Raw genomic sequence first — 23,998 nt, 5'->3', positions numbered from 1 at the left:
TAAGGCCCCCATCCACTAATGCGATATAGGCTCTATTTATGTGATTGAGACGAATTGCTGAGATGGATTGCATGAAAAGTGTCACATTGCATGTCATTTACGTGCAATTTCAATGGAAGGTGCATTCCTGTGTGCCTCGCATTGCAGTCGCAGATCACACTTAGTTGCCATTATATTGCATGAGATAAATCACATCTAAAAAATACACTCAAGTAGCAAAACGCAATCGCAGGGCTCCCGGGAAGTTGCCAGCCAGATTGCAGGAAAAAGGGATCCAACTCATTGCTGAGATAAATCTCGCTAGTGGATGGGGGTCTTAAGCGACAGCAGTGGGCAGCAAACATGTGGCAGTTAACAATATATATTTAAATGCTGTTAAAATTATTTTAAAATTAGGATCAAGTTCTTCTGCTCCTCAAAGATCTCTTCGACATAGAGACGTTTCGCTAATCATCCATTAAAAATTATTTTCATATTAGTATTACGTTTTTCTGTTCTTCAAAGATATATCCGACATGCAGTAGGTTCGCTCTTCAAGTGTGGAGAGTTTAGTTATGTTAATTTTATTTAAATGTAATTAATTAATTATTATTCATATTAATTTGAATGAATCACAATATTGTGATAAGAATTATGAAAATAGGACAATAAATTATAACATAAGAATATGAGCTATAGACACAGTACCCTGAAATGGACGGAGAAAACCTGAATGTATATTGGGAGGATACAGCACAAAATATAAATTTATTTTTGGTGGACTGACAGAACACCCATAGATGGACGGAGCAGCTGCAGTCCCTGAAAGTATATTGGGATGACACAGCACAAAATATTCATTTAAGTCAAAATATATAATTTTTTTATATCACAAACTGCGATTACAGTGTCGCACAAATGAGTCTTAAATATGTATTATTTTTTATATCACACACTGCGGTTACAGTGTCGCACAAATGACTCAGAAATATGTATTATTTTTTATATCACACACTGCGGTTACAGTGTCGCACAAATGAGTCACAAATATGTATTTTTTTATATCCCACACTGTGGTTACAGTGTTGCACAAATGAGTCAGCAATATATATTATTACACACTGTGGTTTAGCTTCACCAACAGCATCGCACAATATGTGTATGAGTCAGAAATGGTAGTCAAACACTGCGGTGGACCTTCACCAACAGAGTCGCACAATACATGTATGAGTAGGAAAAAACAATATGCAGTCTGTCCGGCAATGTCACAGTACTTATGAAAATAAAATAAAAATTGTATAGTACACTGGGGTACAGCACAAACAAAAAATATATATATTTTTTATAATTATCATTTTAGGCTTTTTGTGTTTAGCTTTTATTATTTTAATTTTACACTGGGCAGAGACCCTGGATGAATGGACAGGTCACCCCTTTCAGATATGGCAGACGGAGCATCCCTTTTTCAGATACAGCAGACAGAGCACCCCTTTCAGATACAGAAGACAGAGCTCCTCTGCCTGGACTGATACAGCAGAGCAACCCTTTAAGATACAGCGGACAGAGCACCCCTGGACTGATACAGCAGATAGAGCATCCGGCCTGGACTAACACAGCAGACTTAGCACCCCTTTCAGATACAGCAGACAAGGCACCCCTGGACTGATACAGCAGACAGGGCACCCCTGGACTGATACAGCAGACAGGGCACCCCTGGACTGATACAGCAGACAGGGCACTCCTGGACTGATACAGCAGACAGAGCACCCCGTCTGAACTAATACAGAAGACTTAGCACCCCTTTCAGATACAGCAGGCAGAGCACCCGCCCCACGCCAGACAACACAGTACTGAGACAAACACGTCCGTCCAGTACACTCTCCACAGCCAGCGTGAAGATGGCGCCAATCACCGGGGACCTTTATAGAATCAAAAACCTGTGAGAATCCGACAGCAGGAAGATGACGTTTGGCCTCGCTTTGGGATCCGAGTAAGGTGGGCAGTCCTGAGCCGGACTCGGATCTCGGCTCGGAATGGGAAATTCGGGTGGGTCATGTTCTTGGAGAACCAGGCCCACTCATCTCTAGTTACGTTATAGCACATCTACAACCTATTACTCTGACATGTGGTGGGGACGCCCAGCACAGGGCAAGTCCGCCCCGCATGCCAGGCCTCCGCACCCCCGCAAACATGTGAGCACATCGCACAACAGCAAAGTGCTCGCATGTTTAGAGTTGCTCTTTGTATAGGCAGCCTAACTGCTGAGGCAGATGGCAATCCACTATCTTTTGGCTCGCGCACCCGCAAACTGTCCGGACACACCTGCATTGTCCGGACTCAGTGTTGGATTGGGGTATGAAGAGCCCACCGGGGGAATGCAGTCATAGTGGCCCATACTTAGGGGTGTGACCAGCCTACAAAGGGGGTGTGGCCAGCCACCGCGGAGGCTTGAAATGCACAATAGTCTTGTGCAATATAATGCAACATATCTACCATGTATAATACAAGTGCGCAGTCTGGAACCTGATCCCTATGGGAAGGGAAGGAGTGGGTCCTCAGGCAGTGGGGCCCACTGGTGGTTTCCCCTGTACCCCTGTGAGCCAGTCTGACCCTGTCCGGACTGCACCCCCCCAACACTGAAATGCCGCCAATTAAATGCCAACAAGCTGCCCCCTACCGTCCTGCAAATGCCTTGATCTGTCAATCAGGCAGAGGAGTTCGCACATGTGAGATGCCGTCGCACACTGCAGAAGGATTCAGCCTGGGAACGTGGACGTAACAGCGTTCCATGCTGAATCGGCCCTTTTTTATTTTCATTTTGACCCCTTTTTGATTGGATGAAAAGTGATCAAAATCGACCTTTAGTAAGTATACCCCTGGGAGTCTCCAGTAAGGGTGATATCTATCTATATCAAAATTATATTCCATTTTCTCATCTTTTAACTGACACTTTTACTTATGGATGAAGAGGGATATTCAGGCCCGACCACAATAGCGGCCTGCAGTGCAGCTAGCCAGTGGCGGCACACTACGCATGTGCAGTGGCTGTATATCGGCTGCGCAGCCATACACATTGCAGTCGTATCCCCGATGGATGCAACTGCAATGTGATTGACAGGCAAGGCAATTGTGGGGGCAGAGTTATGCCATTGTGGGGGCGGCGCTGGGAAAACGGGGCCGGGCTGGGACCATTTTGGGGGCGGCTGTGTGATGTCACATGCAGCCGGTCCGAAATAAAAAATGGCCTCTGACCGCCGGGCAGCACCGCCAGGCTGCGCCGCCAGTGGACAACCTTAGATCCGATGTGTTTGCAATTAGAATGTGTATGCAGCCATCTGCATTCATCTCTGAATAACCCCCGAAGTGTCAATGATGTCTTCAGAGCCGGCCCTAGGCATAGGCAAACTAGGCAAATGTCTAGGGCCTTTGGTATGCCTAGGGGCACAAGCAGCTTCTGCTGATTACAATGATATGTGGCATGCCTATATTCTGTGTGTGACTGCGGCTGTATCTGCATACAAAATACGTTACAGTGAATTCCAGGAATATACTGTAATGAAGTATTTCGTATGCAGATACAGCCGCAGTAACACACAGAATATATGTGTAAGGAACATTATGTATGTCATGTGTATAAATGCATTAATAATGTGCGGCATATGTGTAAGGGGCATTATGTGTGTCATTATGTATATAAGGGCATTAATAATGTGCGGCATATGTGAAAGGGATATTATGTATGACATTATGGGGGTAATTCAGACCTGACCGCTGCTGTGCGTTTTCTCACAGCCTGCGATCAGATCCAAACTGCGCATGCATATGCACCACAATGCACCTGCGTGTCAGATGATTGCACCGGGCATTGATGCATAGCGACGGGATGGTGCGAAAAAAGTGATCGCATGAGCAATCGCAAGGTGAATGACAGGAATAGGCCATTTGTGGGTGGCAATTTATCGTTTTGTATCTGGGAAAACGCAGGAGGGCGCATGATAAAATTAATAAAGTTGCACTACTGTGTGGCATAATTTGAATTGGGGGGGGGGGGGTTACTATTTTGTGGCCATGCCCCTTCCCCAGCAAGAACACACCCCTTTTTGGGCTGTGCACCGAATATGTGCACTGTTCCTATTTAAAATACAGAGGGTAGGAACACTAAAATGAGGACTGCTACGGGTGAGGAGTGATGGTGATGGGAACGGGGCGCAGGGTCAGAGTCGGAACTAGCGGTGGTGCTAGGGGGCACCAGCCAAAATCTTGCCTAGGGTATCATATTGGTTAGGGCCGGCTCTGAATGTCTTCCCCCATAGGAACTCTAGTGCCATCAGATTGCTGTAATGCCGCTATAATAGTAGCATCCCTGTCCCTATCGTCTGGTTGGATAAAAGACTTCCATACATTTCTCCCAATTTATAAAAATGAGTTTCCTTGATCAGTGTGTCTATTGCACAGATGGGAACTGAGATACTCAGGGTTCTATTTACTAAGGGCCCGATTCAGACCTGATGGCTACTGTGCATTTTTGCACAGTGGGTGATTATTGATTGACTGCGTATGCACCGCAATGTGCACGCGTTCCGCCAAGCAACAACACACATCGGCAAACAGCGACTAGCCGGTGCAAAAAAATTCATTTGCACAGGCATTCGCAGGATGATTGACAGGAAGAGGATGTTTGTGGGTGGTAACTGACCATTTTCTGGGAGTATCAGGGAAGACGCAAGCGTTCCCAAGCATTTTCTGGGAGAGTGTGGGACGTCAGCTCTGGACTCATCGCACTGGAGGAGGAAGTCCTGGGCTGCACACACACTGCACACAGTGGAAAAAAAAAAATTCAGTGGTGAGTGAGGTGCAAACGGATTTGCAGCTGTCCGCTGACTGAGGGACATTTGTAGCTCGGCGTACACATGCGATCGCACACTTGCACGGGTGAATTTAAATTCCCCTTGGGAGACGACTATCTGATCATAGGACAGGAAAATTAGCAGCCCATCAATCAGGTCTGAATTAGGCCCCAAGTCTTCGAGAGTGATAAAGTGGATCAATATTTAAGCTCCTAACCGCCATGTTACAGGCTGTGTTTGAAAAATGACAGTTAGGAGCTGATTGGCTGGTACTTTATCTCCGTCCAATTTATCTTCATCCAGGACTTAGTAAATATCGCCCTGTATTTCTAAAAAAGTGGGTGAAAATGAACATTTTCACCTACTTTTGTAAAACTAAAGTTTTGGGGCCAATCATCATAAAGGTAACGTGATATCTCCTGTTTACCTTTCACCCCCTATCTGACCTGGCGTACCCATACACTAGTATGGGGACCTCATTCACCAAGCTCTGAAAATACAATATTTTCAGAGCTTGACTGCGGAAGCATTCACCATCTGCAGATGGTGAATGCTCCCGCACCCAAGATGCTTACCTATGGGAACCAGTCCTGGCTTGCGAACAGGGATCCTTCTGGATTCCTCTGCCCCTGTCCCACTCCTTCCGCCAGATGCCAGGGGCTTAGTGTGCCTATTAGAATCCTGGTTCATTCAGGTTCATTAGTGCTAGTAAAAGAACCTAAGTTTAAGCTTCTGGACCTGTTCTCGTGAAAGTTGTAAACCTGTGGAGTAAATCCTGGTGGCATCCTAAGTACTATTGTGTACATCTAACACTCAGGGAACAACAGGGGGCTGTTAAAGACAGAAGACCCTCCAGCTGGCTCTGGGGGGTCTTACAAAATTGTCTGGACTTCCATAACAGATTATCACACAGCACTAACCCTGTCTCCAGCTTATAAACAATCATAGTTAGTGACCCTACTTGTTTTTCTTCTTTATATTCACTTTTTGAACCTCTTTATAATGAGTTGTTTGTGTATCAGTGCAAAGGAAAAATAGTTTTCGTTACATTTAGCACTAATTAAAAACAAGTGTTTGAGTAGCACCCCAGCAAGTGACATCCTTAGACATGTGCCTCTTTTTCCCAATGGGAAATTCACCATTGTTTTTTAAAACAAATCTGGAAAGAACATCCTGACAAGTTTTGTGTTGAGCAGTGGGATTTTTCACAATTGATTCCTGGTTTGGCATATGCACTCTCAAACTAATCCTGAATCCCATGTACTGTCCCAGCTGATGTAGCATAAATTGCATCAAATCACATAGCACGTGCCCATTGCAGTGATCAAATGTATATTCAATTCATCCATGCAGACTTCCATCATTCAGCTACTTTCAGCTCCTCTTACACTGATTGGTCCACTCTTCATTCCGTGTGAATAGATTATGCTTTTAAGAGTGTGCTTAAGTTGTTTCTGCTGTATTATAGGGGTTTAAGCAGTTTAAATGATGCGTACTAAAATATTTGTTTGTTGCATGTACAAGTTAAGGCTTAGAACATGGCTGCAAGTGGATCATAAGTGTGCACAGTATGGCCCTCATTCCGAGTTGTTCGCTCGTTAGCTGCTTTTAGCAGCTTTGCACACGCTAGGCCGCCGCCTACTGGGAGTGTATCTTAGCTTAGCAGAATTGCGAACGAAAGATTAGCAGAATTGCGAATAGAAATTTCTTAGCAGTTTCTGAGTAGCTCGAGACTTACTTCTACACTGCGATCAGCTCAGCCCGTTTCGTTCCTGGTTTGACGTCACACACACGCCCAGCGTTCGCCCAGACACTCCCCCATTTCTTCAGATACTCCCGCGTTTTTCCCAGAAACGCCAGCGTTTTTCCGCACACTCCCATAAAACGGTCAGTTTCCGCCCAGAAACACCCACTTCCTGTCAATCACACTACGATCACCAGAACGATGAAAAATCTTTGTTAGGCCGTGAGTAAAATACCAAACTTTTGTGCAGATTTACTTGGCGCAGGCGCACTGCGAACATTGCGCATGCGCAGTTTGCAACTAATCGCTCCGTAGCGAAAAAAAATAACGAGCGAACAACTCGGAATCACCCCCTATATGCCTTGTGTAAAGCAGACACATACTGTATGATAATGTTTCAGACAAGAATTCATTTATATGGGGGTTCTTTTTCAAAATTCATTATTATGTAGCTAATTACATACGGCATTTAAGAAGAATATGAGTTTAATATTCATCTTGTCTGTGAGAAATTAGTTGAATGATAGTTACTTTAAGGCAAACTGGGTTTCTAAGTTCACTTTGTGATTTGACATATTCTGTGCAAAGTGCATAAGATACATTGTACAATACAGCTTATTTTTATTTACATGAAAGTTTAACTGATGACAGTAATATTAAATGTTGGCAATAATTTTATTTACATTGGATCTCAGTTTCTTCTCATGAGATGTTCCCTGGAGTTCATGCCTGGTCTGAACACTATGATGAAACATTTAGGCAGAAACATACAGATCACCAGAGCCCAACTGGAAGCCAAGATGGCAAATATTTCCATGGCCACTGTGTATTTACCCTGAGCACTGAGGGAGGCCGGGATAAAGGACACCCAAACACTGAGGAAGGCCAGCATGCTGAAGGTAATAAATTGGGCCTCATTGAAGCTGTCAGGGAGTTTACGAGCCAGGAAGGCAACAATGAAACTAATGGTGGCCAGAAGAAAGAGATATCCCAGCATGATCCAAAAGGCAATTGGGGAGCCCTCATTACACTCAACAATAATGAGTCCAGGTTTGGTTTTAGTGTTATACTGTGGGAAAGGAGGTGTAAGTGACAGCCAAGTGACACACAAGAGGAATTGTAGAAGGAAACAAGCAAAAATGATCATGTAGGACACTTGAGGTGTGGTCCATTTCCTCAGGCTGCTTCCTGGTCTGGTGGCCATGAAAGCAAAGACCACCATGATAGTTTTTGCTAAAATACAAGCGATACAAAGGGTAAAAACCAACCCAAATGCAGCTTGGCGTAGGACACAGTTCTCTGGTTGTGGATAACCAATGAAACTTAAAGCGCAGAGGAAGCATAAAGACAGGGATACCAGCAGAAGGCAGCTTAGAGAATAATTGTTAGCTTTCACTATGGGGGTGTCCTTACAGTGTATGAACAGTCTTAAAATTAAAACAGGAATGGATGAGGACAGTATGCTTGTAACTGCCAGTGCTGCTCCTAATGGATCTTCATAGTGCAGGTACTCTATAGGCTTCTGTAGACATTTTGATTTCAGGAGATTTGGCCATAGGTCCCACTGACACTTTAGGCAACTAATGGAATCTGAAACACAGAAAAAAATATATTATTAGATGTTGTTTTTTTATTTTTTGTATGAAAGGGAGAGATAAAATAGTAATTTTATTGTAAGCTATCTCTGTTCATGTATTCAAATCAATGGCCCTCATTCCGAGTTGTTCGCTCGCAAGCTGCTTTTAGAAGCTTTACACACGATAAGCCGCCGCTTACTGGGAGTGAATCTTAGCTTTGCAGAATTGCGAATGAAAGATTAGCAGAATTGCGAATAGAAATTTCTTAGCAGTTTATGAGTAGCTCGAGACTTACTCCTACACTGCGATCAGTTCAGTCAGTTTCGTTCCTGGTTTGACGTCACAAACACACCCAGCGTTCGCCCAGACACTCCCCCGTTTCTCCAGATACTCCCGCGTTTTTCCCAGAAACGCCAGCGTTTTTCCGCACACTCCCATAAAACGGCCAGTTTCCGCCCAGAAACACCCACTTCCTGTCAATCACACTACGATCACCAGAACGATGAAAAATCTTCGTTAGGCCGTGAGTAAAATACCAAACTTTTTAGCTAATTTACTTGGTGCAGGCGCACTGTGAACGTTGCGCATGCGCAGTTTGCGACTAATCGCTCTGTTACGAAAAAAACTTACGAGCGAACAACTCGGAATGAGGGCCAATATTTGTACATATTTTATGAGAGGGGAAGCATAATGACATACAGTTAAGTATAAGAAAAGTAACTAAAAGCTAAAATAAAATATAGGTATACATTACTGGAATAATAATTTTCAGACCAAATAACGCTTCTCACTGTCTTATTAGAATATATTTTTTTTAATTCTGTCAATTATAAGGGGAGATAAGCACAAATGAGGTTATTTTTGTAAGAAACCATATCCTTCACTCCATCAACCCCCCATGACACAGTGCTCTAATGGTTTATCTAATATCTGTTCAATCACTCAATCTCTGTCTTTTTGTAAATTAGCATCTATACCTCCCATTTTCTACTCCTTCTGATGGATGTTGCTCAAACATCTGTCCTTGATCCCTTTCCATTCTCACTTTATAAATCTTCTCTATGTGGTCATCCTATCATTCTTGCACCAAAACCATGTTTACTAGTGACACACAAGTATGCATCTCCTCCCCTGACCCTTTACCTTCTGCCTTCTCTTATATCATGAACCATCAGTCAGTCATCTCCTCTTGTATATCTCAATGCCTCATAAAGCTTCCATTCTCATACAAAGAATGAATTGTATGCCCGTCCTGCAAATACCTCACTCCTCCAATATCTATCTCTCCATTGACAATGACTTCCTGTGCTTTGTCTCCAAAGTCTGTCAGGATGTCATCCTTGATGCCACCAACTCTTTCACCACCTTCTTTGAGTGCATCGCCCAATCTTCTTGAATTTACTTCCAGAACATCTGCAGACTCTGACACTTTCTCATACTGGAAGCCACTGAAACCATTTCTAGCTACCTCACTCATGTCATTCCTATCTTAATGCCATTCTCCAGTCCACGCTTGCTTAATTTTCCTCTATCAGCACTCTACCTTTACATCCCCTCTTTGTCAGTCCCTCCACTGACTCCCTATGCTTTTCAGAATAATAATCAAAATAATCTTACTCATCTATGAAGCCCAAAATAACTCTTCCGACCTCATCACAGACAATAGTTGTCATCTAATCTGACAATGACCCTGTCATAGATCTTGGTCTTAGCCATTCTTGCAATGTTAAACATTTATTCATTGCTGTATCCAAACCTCTCTGTAATCAATTTCACCTGGCTTCTCACCTGGTCAGCCAGACCGATGAGCTGACACCACTCCCTTTATTAAACAACTTTAGGGATTAGCTCATTGCTTGAACAACTATGTTCCTTCCAAGTATCGTTCTAAATTCCAACGCTCCCGGCATTCATCGATCTTCACACCACTGCTACCATCCACCAGTGCTGCGGCTTCCGTACTGCATACAGTCTTACTTCCAGTCACTTCACCATCAGCAAGATCTGTGTACCTGTGGATCATTCCATATTGCTCTTTGGTTCACTCACGTTAAACGACATCTCTTATGTTTATATTTATTGATTTCCCAGTACTGTGTGTGGTTGTTTTGGGCTGGCAGAACAAGGTGATGTTTCCAGGGCTAGAGTTCAGGGTTGGGCCGTGGTCTGTTCACTCAGGTGCCAAGTACTGTTTTACCTGGTCTGCTCTTCTGATCCAAACCTTTGGATTCTGGGTCTTGCGTCAGAGCAGTACCAGGGATAAAGCATCCTCAAGCTCTTCCCTGGTTACATAAGACTCTGATTCCTAATTTGGATTCAGTTCAGATTTGCAAGTACTATGCTGCTTTGAGTTTTGGGGCCCTTGTTGCTGTATTGTGTCTGTGGTCTGGCTGGTTTTAATTGATCACCAGGTGAAAGGCTACCTAATGATCTGAGGTTCCTGGTTCCATTTCAGTAACTTTGCAAATCACCTTTCCATGGTTCCTGTGTGTTACTAGTATGCATAATCCCCTGTAAAACCTATGAGTGCAAGTGACATCGAGCCTCCCCATTTTCTGTATGTCTCTAAAGAATTCCAGAACTGTGACAAACCCCCTGCTCCCCTCCTTTCTGATCACCCACTCACATCCCCATTTATGACATCTTTTACAGTTCTGTCACACTCCTGAACACTCTCTCTTACTCTATAGGACTTTCACCTATCCTCACAGTCTTTTAACTAGTGATGTGCACCGGACATTTTTCGGGTTTTGGGTTTGTGTTTTGGTGAAGCAATCAATCTCTCCTTGCACAAACTGGCTCTACAGAGGCAAGAGGTCCACCTCATCATCATCCTCCGATTCCTCACCCCTTTCACTGTGTACATCCCCCTCCTCACAGATTATTAATTCGTCCCGACTGGAATCCATCTCAGGTGCCCGTGTACTTTCTGGAGGCAATTGCTGCTGGTGAATGTCTCCACGGAGGAATTGATTATAATTAATTTTAATGAACATCATCTTCTACACATTTTCTGGAAGTAACCTCGTACGCCGATTGCTGACAAGGTGAGCGGCTGCACTAAACACTCTTTCGGAGTACTTTCTGAAATTTTGGTTAAACCGAGCGCTTGTGTGTTAATATATAGTGTTCTGTAGAAATGCTTAAAAAATGTGAATATAAAATAATATAAAATAATATAAGTAAGGTGATAAAGAAAAAAACAAAAAACAACAAAACAATAAGAATAAAAATAATAAAAATGAAAAAAAAAATAGCTCAATTAAAATAGGAAGTGGAGGAAGGGGAGGAAAGGGGGGTAAAGTGCAATGTTTACAGCTCCTTTCAGAGTGATTGGTTTGGAGCTTTAGGGCACTTAATCGAAGGGCAAATTCTTTTAGGGTATAACTATCCCTGATTTACCCTATTATTCTAGTGCAAGCGTGACTGGAGGTTCCTGTATTGGTTGCAGCAATCAGGCTGGAAGGCATGCTGGCCTCTCCTGACTGTTAGGCCGTAGCTGTCTTCCTGCGTCCTCCTCCCGCTAGCCGCACTTTAGCCGCTGCTCCGTCCTCTCCGCCGTGACCGGAAGTTCGGGTCCTTACTTCTGGTAATGCGAATACTGGCGGCAACAGAGTTAGTGTCCTTAAATTTGCTTCTTTTCTTCTCTTCTTTATTTTTTTCATTAGTATTATTTTTATTCTTATTGTTTTGTTGTTTTTTTGTTTTTTTCTTTATCACCTTACTTATATTATTTTATATTATTATATATTCACATTTTTTAAGCATTTCTACAGAACACTATATATTAACACACACAAGCGCTCGGTTTAACAAAAATTTCAGAATGTACCAATAAACAACCTGAGCAGCTTTTTTCCTCACAGCGCAGCAAACTATACCAAATTTACTCTTTCGGAGTACACACTGGAGGGAGGGCAACTTAGGTAGAATAAAGCCAGTTTGTGCAAGGGCCTCCAAATTGCCTCTTTTTCCTGCCAGTATACGTACGGACTGTCTGACGTGCCTACTTGGATGCGGTCACTCATATAATCCTCCACCATTCTTTCAATGGTGACAGAATCATATGCAGTGACAGTAGACGACATGTCAGTAATCGTTGGCAGGTCCTTCAGTCAAGACCAGATGTCAGCACTCGCTCCAGACTGCCCTGCATCACCGCCAGCGGGTGGGCTCGGAATTCATAGCCTTTTCCTCGCACCCCCAGTTGCGGGAGAATGTGAAGGAGGAGATGTTGATGGGTCACGTTCCGCTTGACTTGACAATTTTCTCACCAGCAGGTCTTTGAACCCCTGCAGACTTGTGTCTGCCGGAAAGGGAGATACAACGTAGGTTTTAAACCTTGGATCGTGCACGGTGGCCAAAATATAGTGCTCTGATTTCAACAGATTGACCACACGTGAATCCTGGTTAAGCGAATTAAGGGCTTCATCCACAAGTCCCACATGCCTAGCGGAATCGCTCTGGTTTAGCTCCTCCTCCAATGTCTCCAGCTTCTTCTGCAAAAGCCTGATGAGGGGAATGACCTGACTCAGGCTGGCAGTGTCTGAACTGACTTCACGTGTGGCAAGTTCAAAGGGTTGCAGAACCTTGCACAACGTTGAAATCATTCTCCACCGCGCTTGAGTCAGGTGCATTCCCCCTCCTTTGCCTATATCGGGGCCAGATGTGTAGGCTTGAATGGCCTTTTGCTGCTCCTCCATCCTCTGAAGCATATAGAGGGTTGAATTCCACCTCGTTACCACCTCTTGCTTCAGATGATGGCAGGGCAGGTTCAGGAATGTTTGGTGGTGCTCCAGTCTTCTGTACACGGTGCCTGAATGCCGAAAGTGGCCCGCAATTCTTCGGGTCACCGACAGCATCTCTTGCACGACCCTGTAATTTTTTAAATAATTCTGCACCACCAAATTCAATGTATGTGCAAAACATGGGACGTGCTGGAATTTGCCTAGATGTAATGCACGCACAATATTGCTGGGGTTGTCCGATGTCACAAATCCCCAGGAGAGTCCAATTGGGGTAAGCCATTCTGCGATGATCTTCCTCAGTTCCCGTAAGAGGTTTTCAGCTGTGTGCCTCTTATGGAAAGCGTTGATACAAAGCGTAGCCTGCCTAGGAACGGGATCGGTATGAAATACCTCCAATCAAAATACAGACGATCAAAATCCCGACACCAAATGACCGATGGTCAAAATACCGACAAGGTCAAAATACCGACACGGACAACAATCCGACAGGTCAAAATACCGACATGCAGTTTTTTATGTTTTTTTGTGTGTATGTCGACATAAATCAACATGGACACCATATAAAGTGTACCGCGTCCCCTCGCATGGCTCGCTGCGCTCGCCATGCTTCGGGCACACTATTATATTTCCCCTCCAGGTCCACTGGTATGGTAAAGTATGAACAAGTCGGTTTCAATGAAAAAAATCATGAAAAACTCATGTCGGTATTTTGACTTGTCGGCATTTTACATGTCAGTATTTTGACCTTGTCGGTATTTTAAATGTCGGTATTTTGTCCATGTCGGTATTTTGACCTTGTCGGTATTTTGACCATCGGTCAATTGGTGTCGGGATTTTGAACGTCGGGATTTTGATTGGAGGTAAACTGACTGCATCCCCTAGGAACGAGTTGACATTTGTGAGATGCTACTACTGGTGCCGCCGCTGCTGTTCTTGCTGCGGGAGGCAATACATCTACCCAGTGGGCTGTCACAGTCATATAGTCCTGAGTCTGCCCTGCTCCACTTGTCCACATGTCCGTGGTTAAGTGGACATTGGGTACAACTGCATTTTTTAGGACACTGGTGAGTCTTTTTCTGAGGTCTGTGTACATTTTCGGTATCGCCTGCCTAGAGAAATGGAACCTAGATGGTATTTGGTACCGGGGACACAGTACCTCAATCAAGTCTATAGTTGCCTCTGAATTAACGATGGATACCGGACACACGTTTCTCACCGCCCAGGCTGCCAAGGCCTGAGTTATCTGCTTTGCAGCAGGATGACTGCTGTGATATTTCATCTTCCTCGCAAAGGACTGTTGGACAGTCAATTGCTTACTGGAAGTAGTACAAGTGGTCTTCCGACTTCCCCTCTGGGATGACGATCGACTCCCAGCAGCAACAACAGCAGCGCCAGCAGCAGTAGGCATTACACTCAAGGATGCATCGGAGGAATCCCAGGCAGGAGAGGACTCGTCAGACTTGACAGTGACATGGCCTGCAGGACTATTGGCTTTCCTGGGTAAGGAGGAAATTGACACTGAGGGAGTTGGTGGTGTGGTTTGCAGGAGCTTGGTTACAAGAGGAAGGGATTTACTGGTCAGTGGACTGCTTCCGCTGTCATCCAAAGTTTTTGAACTTGGGACTGACTTCTGATGAATGCGCTGCAGGTGACGTATAAGGGAGGATGTTGCGAGGTGGTTAACGTCCTTACCCCTACTTATTACAGCTTGACAAAGGCAACACACAGCTTGACACCTGTTGTCCGCATTTGTATTGAAATAATTCCACACCGAAGAGCTGATTTTATTTGTATTTTGACCAGGCATGTCAATGGCCATATTCGTCCCACGGACAACAGGTGTCTCCCCGGGTGCCTGACTTAAACAAACCACCTCACCATCAGAATTCTCCTTGTCAATTTCCTCCCCAGCGCCAGCAACACCCATATCCTCACCCTGGTGTACTTCAACACTGACATCTTCAATTTGACTATCAGGAACTGGACTGCGGGTGCTCCTTCCAGCACTTGCAGGGGGCGTGCAAATGGTGGAAGGCGCCACCTCTTCCCGTCCAGTGTTGGGAAGGTCAGGCATCGCAGCCGACACAATTGGACTCTCCTTGGGGATTTGTGATTTAGAAGAACGCACAGTTCTTTGCTGTGCTTTTGCCAGCTTAAGTCTTTTCATTTTATTAGCGAGAGGATGAGTGCTTCCATCCTCATGTGAATCTGAACCACTAGCCATGAACATAGGCCAGGGCCTCAGCCATTCCTTGCCATTCCGTGTCGTAAATGGCATATTGGCAAGTTTACGCTTCTCATCAGACGGTTTCAATTTAGATTTTTGAGTCATTTTACTGAACTTTTGTTTTTTGGATTTTACATGCTCTCTACTATGACATTGGGCATCGGCCTTGGCAGACGACGTTTATGGAATTACATCGTCTCGGCCATGACTAGTGGCAGCAGCTTCAGCACGAGGTGGAAGTGGATCTTGATCTTTCCCTATTTTACCCTCCACATTTTTGTTCTCCATTTTTTAATGTGTGGTATTATATGCCAGTATCAATAGCTATGGCCTACTACTATATATACTGCGCACAACTAAAATGCACCACAGGTATAGAATGTAGATGGATAGTATACTTAATGACGACACAGAGGTAGGCACAGCAGTGGCCTTCCGTATCATACTGCTATATATAGTATACTGGTGGTCACTCTGCACAGTACTCCTCCTATATAATATTAAATATACTGGTTGTCCCCAGTCCCCACTATAAAAGCAGCACACTGAGCACAGATATGGAGTGTTTTTCAGGCAGACAACGTATACTGGTGGTCACTGTCTGCAAAACTCTGCACTGTACTCCTGCTATATAATACAGCTGCTCCCCAGTCCCCACAATTAAGCAATGTGAGCACAGATATATATGCAGCACACTGAGCACAGATATGGAGCGTTTTTTTCATGCAGAGAACGTATAAATCTGGTGGTCACTGGTCAGCAAAACTCTGCACTGTACTCCTCCTATATTATACAGCTGCTCCCCAGTCCTCCCCACAATTAAGCAATAAAGCAATCAAGTTAAACAATAAACGGAGAGGACGCCATCCACGTCCTCTCCCTATCATCTCCAATGCACGAGTGAAAATGGCGGCGACGCGCGGCTGCTTATATAGAATCCGAATCTCGCGAGAATCCGACAGCAGGATGATGACGTTCGGGCGCGCTCGGGTTAGCCGAGCAAGGCGGGAAGGTTCGAACCTGCCTCGGACCCGTGTAAAAAGGGTGAAGTTCGGGGGGGGGGTTCGGTTTCCGAGAAACCGAACCCGCTCATCACTACTTTTAGCATGCCTTTAAAAACTCACATTTCATGGTACCATACAATACTATGCATAATTCCAACTCCGAAGAATAGAAACTCTAATGATCCCCTCATCCTCTTTGTATCCAGCTATTTCCCACTGGAATGCTATTTTGCTATTTAATGACATATTCAAGTCAGAATGAGCTAATTTGGTATTTATCTTCAATTGTGTTTTTCTAAATGTTTCACTTTATACTTATGTCTTGTATGTTCTATGGGGGTAATCCCAAATTGATCGCAGCAGGATTTTTGTTAGCAATTGGGCAAAACCATGGGGGGTCATTCCGAGTTGATCGCTCGTTATTTTTTTTTTCGCAACAGAGCAATTACTTGCTAATGCGCATGCGCAATGTCCGCAGTGCGACTGCGCCAAGTAAATTTGCTATGCAGTTAGGAATTTTACTCACGGCTTTTTCATCGTTCTGGTGATCGTAATGTGATTGACAGGAAGTGGGTGTTACTGGGCGGAAACTGGCCGTTTTATGGGTGTGTGCGAAAACACGCTACAGTTTCCGGGAAAAACGCAGGAGTGGCTGGAGAAACGGGGGAGTGTCTGGGCGAACGCTGGGTGTGTTTGTGACGTCAAACCAGGAACGACAAGCACTGAACTGATCGCAGATGCCGAGTAAGTCTGAAGCTACTCTGAAACTGCTACGAGGTGTGTAATCGCAATTTTGAGAATCTTTTGTTCGCAAATTTAAGAAGCTAAGATTCACTCCCTGTAGGCTGCGGCTTAGCGTGAGCAAATCTGCTAAAATCAGCTTGCGAGCGAACAACTCGGAATGAGGGCCCATGTGCACTGCAGGGGAGGCAGATATAACATGTGCAGAGAGAGTTAGATTTGGGTGGGGAGTGTTCCATCTGCAATCTAATTTGCAGTGTAAAAATAAAGCAGCCAGTATTTACCCTGCACAGAAACAAAATAACCCACCCAAATCTAACTCTTTCTGCACATGTTATATCTGCCTCCCCTGCAGTGAAAATGGTTTTGCCCAATTGCTAAAAAAAATCCTGCTGCGATTAACTTGGAATTACCCCCTATGGTCAAGCACAGTGCTATGGAACCCATTCATACCACTCCAAATGATCACTTTCTACCAGTATTTTTCCCTCACCATTCAAACATGCTCTTGTCTCACCTATTCTTAAAAAAAAAAAACTATTTTGACCCTTCCTCACACGCTAGCTACCACCCCATTTCTCTCCTCCTGGTGGCCTTCAAATTACTCGGGCAGCTGGTATACAGTCATATCACCAGCTGCCTCTCTGACAACTCCATCCTTGATCCTAAAACTACAAAAGTCAAAGTCACCAATGACCTGCTTTTGGACAAATCCAGGGGTCACATTTCTCTGTTCATCCTCCTGGACCTCTCTGCTGCCTTTGACACTGTGGCTCATTCTGTCCTCCTCCACACACTCCAGACCATTGGCCTCTCTAGCACTGTCCTTGCCTAGTTCACCTCTTACCTCACTACCATCTCCTTCATGGAGTTTGCCTCAGGCTCCACCTCACCCTTTTCCATCCTTCCTGTTGGTGTCCCCCAGGGCTTTGTTTTTGGCTACCCTTTCTTCTCCATGTACACCTCTACCCTGGGTGCACTTATAAGCGTCTGCCTTTTATACCACCTCTATGGTATTGATACAAAACTATACCTTTCCTCTCCTGACCTCTCCTACACTGTCCTTTCTCAGGTAACCAACTGCCACTCCGTAATCTCCTCCGGGAGGGCTGTTCACTCTCTGAAGCTCAACATGGACAAAACCAAACTCATCATCTATCCCCCATCCAGAGTCTCCACTTTCCCAATATCACTTATCACCAATTAAAACCTCATATTCTCCCCCATTTTAAATCCCCGCTGCTTGGGCATCACTCTTGACTCCTTCCTATCCTTTGCCCCCCATGTCCAATCTCTTGCTCAATCCTGTTGGTTCTGGCTACTCAACATTGCTCAGATTAGGCCATTCCTCTCCCAGAGTGCAACTAAATTTATTATCCACTCACTGGTCATCTCACGACTCAACTATTACAATTTTCTCCTCTCTGGCCTCCCCTGTGTGTCACGATCCGGGTATCTGGACGCCATTTCTTACCCATCAGATGCCTCCTAAGGCTGGCTCAGCGCTCCAGGACCGGATCCCATCTGTTATCCTGATGTGTACATTCCTGTATCCTCTCCTGTCACTCTGGGACGCTGTCACAGTAAACGCCATATTACACCTGGCATGGCGTCTCCCGCGGCCTCCGCCGCCGTCCCTGAACTTCTGCATGCCGAGTGTCTGAGTGGCGATTACGTCAGCCGCGGCCTCCGCTGTGTCCGCGTGGTTGGATGTGCATCTGCCAGCCTGGCGCCTCCTGTCTCCGGTGGCCGGCGCCGCCATTACTGTTTTCATTACCACATGGATTACAAACCAAACTTCCCTCCAAGTGTCTGCATGGGCGCAGCCATCTTGGATTCTGTCAGCTGATCATTTCCACCAATCTGTTCTCAGTATTGATAATCTGCATAATTGCCTAGCCAATCCCTTCCTTGCTGCAGGTATAAATACACTGTGCCTGAGCAAGGAAGGCGTCAGTGCTTTGGTTGTCAAACCTAGTTCCTGTTTGTCTCTCTCCTGTGATTGTCTTCCAGGTTCCAGCTCCTGTCTCAAGACTTCCACCATAGAGACCCGCACCAGCATTCCACCTGCGGTGTAGCCTGACTCTCCAATCCATTGTGGATTCATCTGTTTCCAGCTACAACATTACCTGCTTCCAGCTCAGCTTCCAGCAGAGTACAGCTTCCCTTAAAGGGCCGGTGTCCTTTCTACACTTTACCACTCTCCACCGGTATTATTATTTCTCCGCTCTCAAGTTCTACATTTCAGTTCATATTTCATCGCTCCCAAGTTCATTTATTATTTAACTGGTTCCAGCCAGTATCCACTCCGTGCTAACAACAGTCTGGTTCCAGCCAGTATCCACAGCAGCTGTTTTACCTTCAGCAACCCAGCTTTCCTTGGAACACCAGCTGGCACAATCCTGGGTTATCTCCATTGCTACAGTCGGGCCTGGTAAGGACTTTCCATCTAGAAGATCATAAGAACTATCTCACACTACCAGTGCCCTGTGGCTCCTGCCATCCTGTAGTACCCAGGAACTGTATTTATTCTTTGCTGACTTTTACGTTTTCTTTTACTGCTGCTGTGTTGCGGAGTTGTCATAATAAACATCATTGACTTTTATCCAAGTTGTCGTGGTCACGCCTTCGGGCAGTTATTATTCATGTTACTTACATGTCCAGGGGTCTGATACAACCTCCCAGGTTCCGGTACATCTCAGCCCCTACAACTGAGGCTGCCTCCCGTCAGCTCAGGCCCTCAGTTGTGACAGTAAGCACTGACCTAATGAATCCAGCCGGAGACCAGGATCAAGCGGCCAGGCCGATGCAAGAACTGGCAGCCCGACTAGAACATCAGGAGGCTGCACAGGGCCACATTATCCGCTGTCTCCAGGATCTCTCTACTCGGCTGGATGGGATTCAGACAACTCTCCGTGGATCAGGCGCGTCTGGTGCGTCAACCACAGTGACTCCAGCTATAACCCCACCCACCTTACCCATTTCTGCTCCACGTCTTCATCTTCCAACGCCAGCAAAATTTGACGGATCTCCAAGATTCTGCAGGGGATTTCTCAACCAGTGTGAGATTCAGTTTGAGCTACAACCTGGCAATTTTCCCAGTGACCGTACAAAAATTGCCTACATTATTTCTCTTCTCAGTGGCTCAGCCCTTGATTGGGCATCACCGTTATGGGAGAGGTCCGACACCCTGCTATCTTCCTACACTGCCTTCGTGTCAACATTCAGGCGCATCTTCGACGAGCCAGGCCGGGTAACCTCAGCTTCATCCGAGATTCTCCGTTTACGCCAGGGGTCACGTACTGTAGGACAATATCTGATACAGTTCCAGATCCTGGCATCCGAACTGGCATGGAACGACGAGGCCCTGTATGCTGCATTCTGGCATGGCTTATCTGAGCGTATTAAAGATGAGTTAGCTACCAGAGACTTACCTTCTAAGTTAGATGAGCTAATCTCACTCTGCACGAAAGTTGATTTACGTTTCAGAGAGAGAGCAACTGAGCGTGGAAGATCATTTGCTCCAAAATCTTCTGCTCCTCCTCCTCGTCAACTGTCACCATCTAAAGATGAGCCCATGCAACTTGGCCGTTCCCGTTTAACTCCTGCTGAGCGCCGAAGACGTCTCTCCGAGTCTCTCTGTCTCTATTGTGCAGCTCCGTCTCACACCATTAATGCCTGTCCCAAACGTCCGGGAAACTCCAAATCCTTGCTCGCCAAGGAGAGGGCTGGCTAGGAGTAATGATCTCCTCTCCATCTCCTCAAGATTGTAATCTCCCAGTCTCGCTTCAAGTTGCTCAACGTTATCGGAACGTCATTGCCCTCCTTGATTCCGGAGCAGCTGGGAACTTTATTACCGAAGCCTATGTTAAACGGTGGTCCCTACCCACCGAGAGACTTCCTTCGTCCATTTCTTTAACTGCCGTGGATGGCAGCAAAATTTTTGATGCAGTTATTTCTTTAAGGACTCTACCAGTTCGTCTGAGAGTGGGAGTTCTTCATTCCGAACTTATTTCTTTTTTAGTGATTCCAAGAGCCACACATCCTGTGGTCCTGGGCCTTCCATGGCTCCGTCTTCACAATCCTACAATTGATTGGACGACTACGCAAATCCTGGCATGGGGTTCCTCCTGTGCTGAGACATGTTTGTTTAAAGTATTGCCTGTCTGTTCTTCCTCCCCCAGGTCGTCTGATGTTCCACCTCCTCCATATCAAGATCTCACGGATGTGTTCAGTAAAGCTTCTGCTGATATCCTTCCTCCTCATAGAGAATGGGACTGCCCGATTGATCTCGTTCCAGGGAAGGTTCCACCTCGAGGCCGAACTTATCCGTTGTCTCTGCCTGAGACGCATTCTATGGAGGAATATATTAAAGAGAACCTAGCAAAGGGGTTAATTCGACCTTCTTCTTCTCCAGCAGGCGCAGGCTTCTTTTTTGTAAAAAAGAAAGATGGTGGTCTGCGGCCGTGCATCGACTACAGAGGTTTGAACGACATTACCATCAAGAACCGTTATCCTTTACCCCTGATTACTGAGCTCTTTGACAGAGTTAGCGGAGCTACCATCTTTACAAAGCTGGACTTGAGAGGTGCATACAATCTCATCCGGATCCGTGAGGGTGACGAGTGGAAGACCGCCTTTAACACCCGTGACGGACATTATGAGTACCTCGTCATGCCCTTCGGATTGAGCAATGCTCCAGCTGTCTTCCAGCATTTTGTCAATGAGATCTTCAGAGACATTCTATACCGTCATGTCGTGGTCTATCTAGACGATATCCTCATTTTTGCCAACGATTTAGAGGAACATCGTTTTTGGGTTAAAGAGGTTCTGTCCCGTCTCCGTGTCAATCATCTCTATTGCAAATTAGAAAAATGCGTCTTTGAAGTCAAGTCCATTCCGTTTCTAGGGTACATTGTGTCCGGTTCCGGACTAGAGATGGATCCTGAGAAACTACAAGCAATCCAAAATTGGCCGGTACCCTTAACCCTCAAAGGGGTCCAGAGGTTCTTAGGGTTCGCCAACTATTACCGAAAGTTTATACGAGACTTTTCCACCATTGTGGCGCCTATTACTGCTTTCACTAAGAAGGGTGCTAACCCGTCCAAGTGGTCTGAAGAAGCCATGCAAGCATTTCATCTTTTAAAACAAAGGTTCATCTCTGCGCCTGTTCTGAAACAGCCTGACATCGACTCTCCTTTCATCTTAGAGGTGGATGCCTCCTCCGTTGGAGTAGGAGCGGTGTTATCTCAGAGGGCTAAAGATGGCCATTTACACCCTTGCAGTTTCTTCTCCCGGAAGTTCTCCCCAGCTGAGCGCAACTATGCCATTGGCGACCAGGAGTTGCTAGCCATCAAGCTCGCTCTAGAAGAGTGGAGGTATCTGTTGGAGGGAGCTTCTCATTCAATCACCATACTTACAGACCACAAGAACCTTTTATATCTGAAAGGCGCACAATGTCTCAACCCTCGTCAGGCCAGATGGGCACTTTTCTTTTCCAGGTTCGACTTTAAACTCCAGTTCTGTCCGGGCTCTCAGAATCGCAAGGCCGATGCCCTTTCCCGCTCATGGGAGCAAGAAAATGAGTCAGAGTCTTCAGACAAGCATCCTATTATAAATCCATTGGCATTCTCCACGGTAGGGATGGACTCTACGCCCCCATCAGGGAAAAGTTTTGTGAAACCGATGCTAAGGAAGAAGCTCATGCATTGGGCCCATGCTTCCCGTTTTGCCGGACATACAGGTATCCAAAAAACCCTGGAGTTTATCTCTAGGTCCTATTGGTGGCCAACTCTGAAAAAGGACGTCTTGGAGTTTATTGCATCTTGCCCAAAGTGTGCTCAACATAAGGTATCCCGCCAGTCGCCTGCGGGGCAACTGGTTCCACTATCTGTTCCCCGTCGACCTTGGACCCATTTGTCGATGGATTTTATTACAGATTTACCCATGTGCAACAAGTTCAATACCATCTGGGTGGTAGTTGACCGGTTCACCAAGATGGCACACTTCATTCCTCTCACCGGTCTTCCGTCAGCTTCCAAGTTGGCTCAAGTATTCATACAAGAGATCTTCCGACTCCACGGTCTTCCTGAAGAAATTATCTCAGATCGAGGAGTTCAATTCACAGCCAAATTCTGGCGAAGTTTATGTCAAGTCCTCCAAGTCAAGCTAAAGTTTTCCACGGCTTACCATCCTCAGACCAATGGTCAAACCGAGAGGGTGAATCAGGACTTGGAGGCCTTCCTCCGCATCTATGTGTCCTCCTCTCAAGATGACTGGGTTCAATTACTTCCCTGGGCCGAGTTCTGTCATAACAACCAGTATCATTCTTCATCTGCTTCAACACCATTCTTCACTAACTTTGGATTCCACCCTAAAGTCCCTGAGTTCCAACCGCTTCCAGCAACTTCTGTTCCCGCAGTGGATATCACCTTGCATCAGTTTGCCAATATCTGGAAGAGCGTACGATCAGCTCTGCTCAAGGCATCGTTCAGGTACAATAAGTTTGCGGATAAGAAGCGTCGAGCAGTTCCTGCTCTCAAGGTGGGTGATCGGGTATGGTTATCCACGAAGAATTTGAGGTTAAGAGTTCCCAGTATGAAGTTTGCACCTCGCTATATCGGTCCTTTCAAGATTGAACAAGTCATCAATCCTGTTGCTTACAGACTCCAGTTGCCTCCCTTCTTAAAAATACCCAGGACATTCCATGTTTCCCTGTTGAAACCGCTGATCTTGAATCGGTTTCATTCCTCACTTCCTCCAACTCCGAAAGTCCAAACTCAACGAGGCGTTGAGTATGAAGTGGCCAAGATCCTGGACTCACGTCACCGTTACGGTCAACTACAATATCTTATTGACTGGAAGGGTTATGGTCCTGAGGAACGTTCATGGACCAATGCTTCTGATGTCCATGCTCCTGCCTTGGTCCGGAGATTCCATTCCAAGTTTCCTCAAAAGCCAAAGAAGTGTCCTGGGGCCACTCCTAAAGGGGGGGGTGCTGTCACGATCCGGGTATCTGGACGCCATTTCTTACCCATCAGATGCCTCCTAAGGCTGGCTCAGCGCTCCAGGACCGGATCCCATCTGTTATCCTGATGTGTACATTCCTGTATCCTCTCCTGTCACTCTGGG

The 23,998-nt window shown here is 45.6% G+C and overlaps 1 protein-coding gene across 1 annotated transcript in view; it reads right to left on the bottom strand.

Annotated features, from left to right (window-relative positions):
- Positions 1–7,261: 7,261 nt before the first annotated feature.
- Positions 7,262–23,998, bottom strand: part of LOC134934179 (extracellular calcium-sensing receptor-like) — a 145,018-nt gene continuing 128,281 nt past the window's right edge. Inside the window, exon 6 of the mRNA XM_063929672.1 lies at positions 7,262–8,160. Coding sequence (XP_063785742.1) covers positions 7,262–8,160 — 899 coding nt within the window. The remainder of the gene's footprint in view (positions 8,161–23,998) is intronic.

Source organism: Pseudophryne corroboree, chromosome 6, assembly GCF_028390025.1.
Source record: "Pseudophryne corroboree isolate aPseCor3 chromosome 6, aPseCor3.hap2, whole genome shotgun sequence".
NCBI lineage: Eukaryota > Metazoa > Chordata > Amphibia > Anura > Myobatrachidae > Pseudophryne > Pseudophryne corroboree.
The sequence above is the reverse complement of the archived record's forward strand: the minus strand, read 5'-3'. Positions and strand labels throughout refer to the sequence as shown.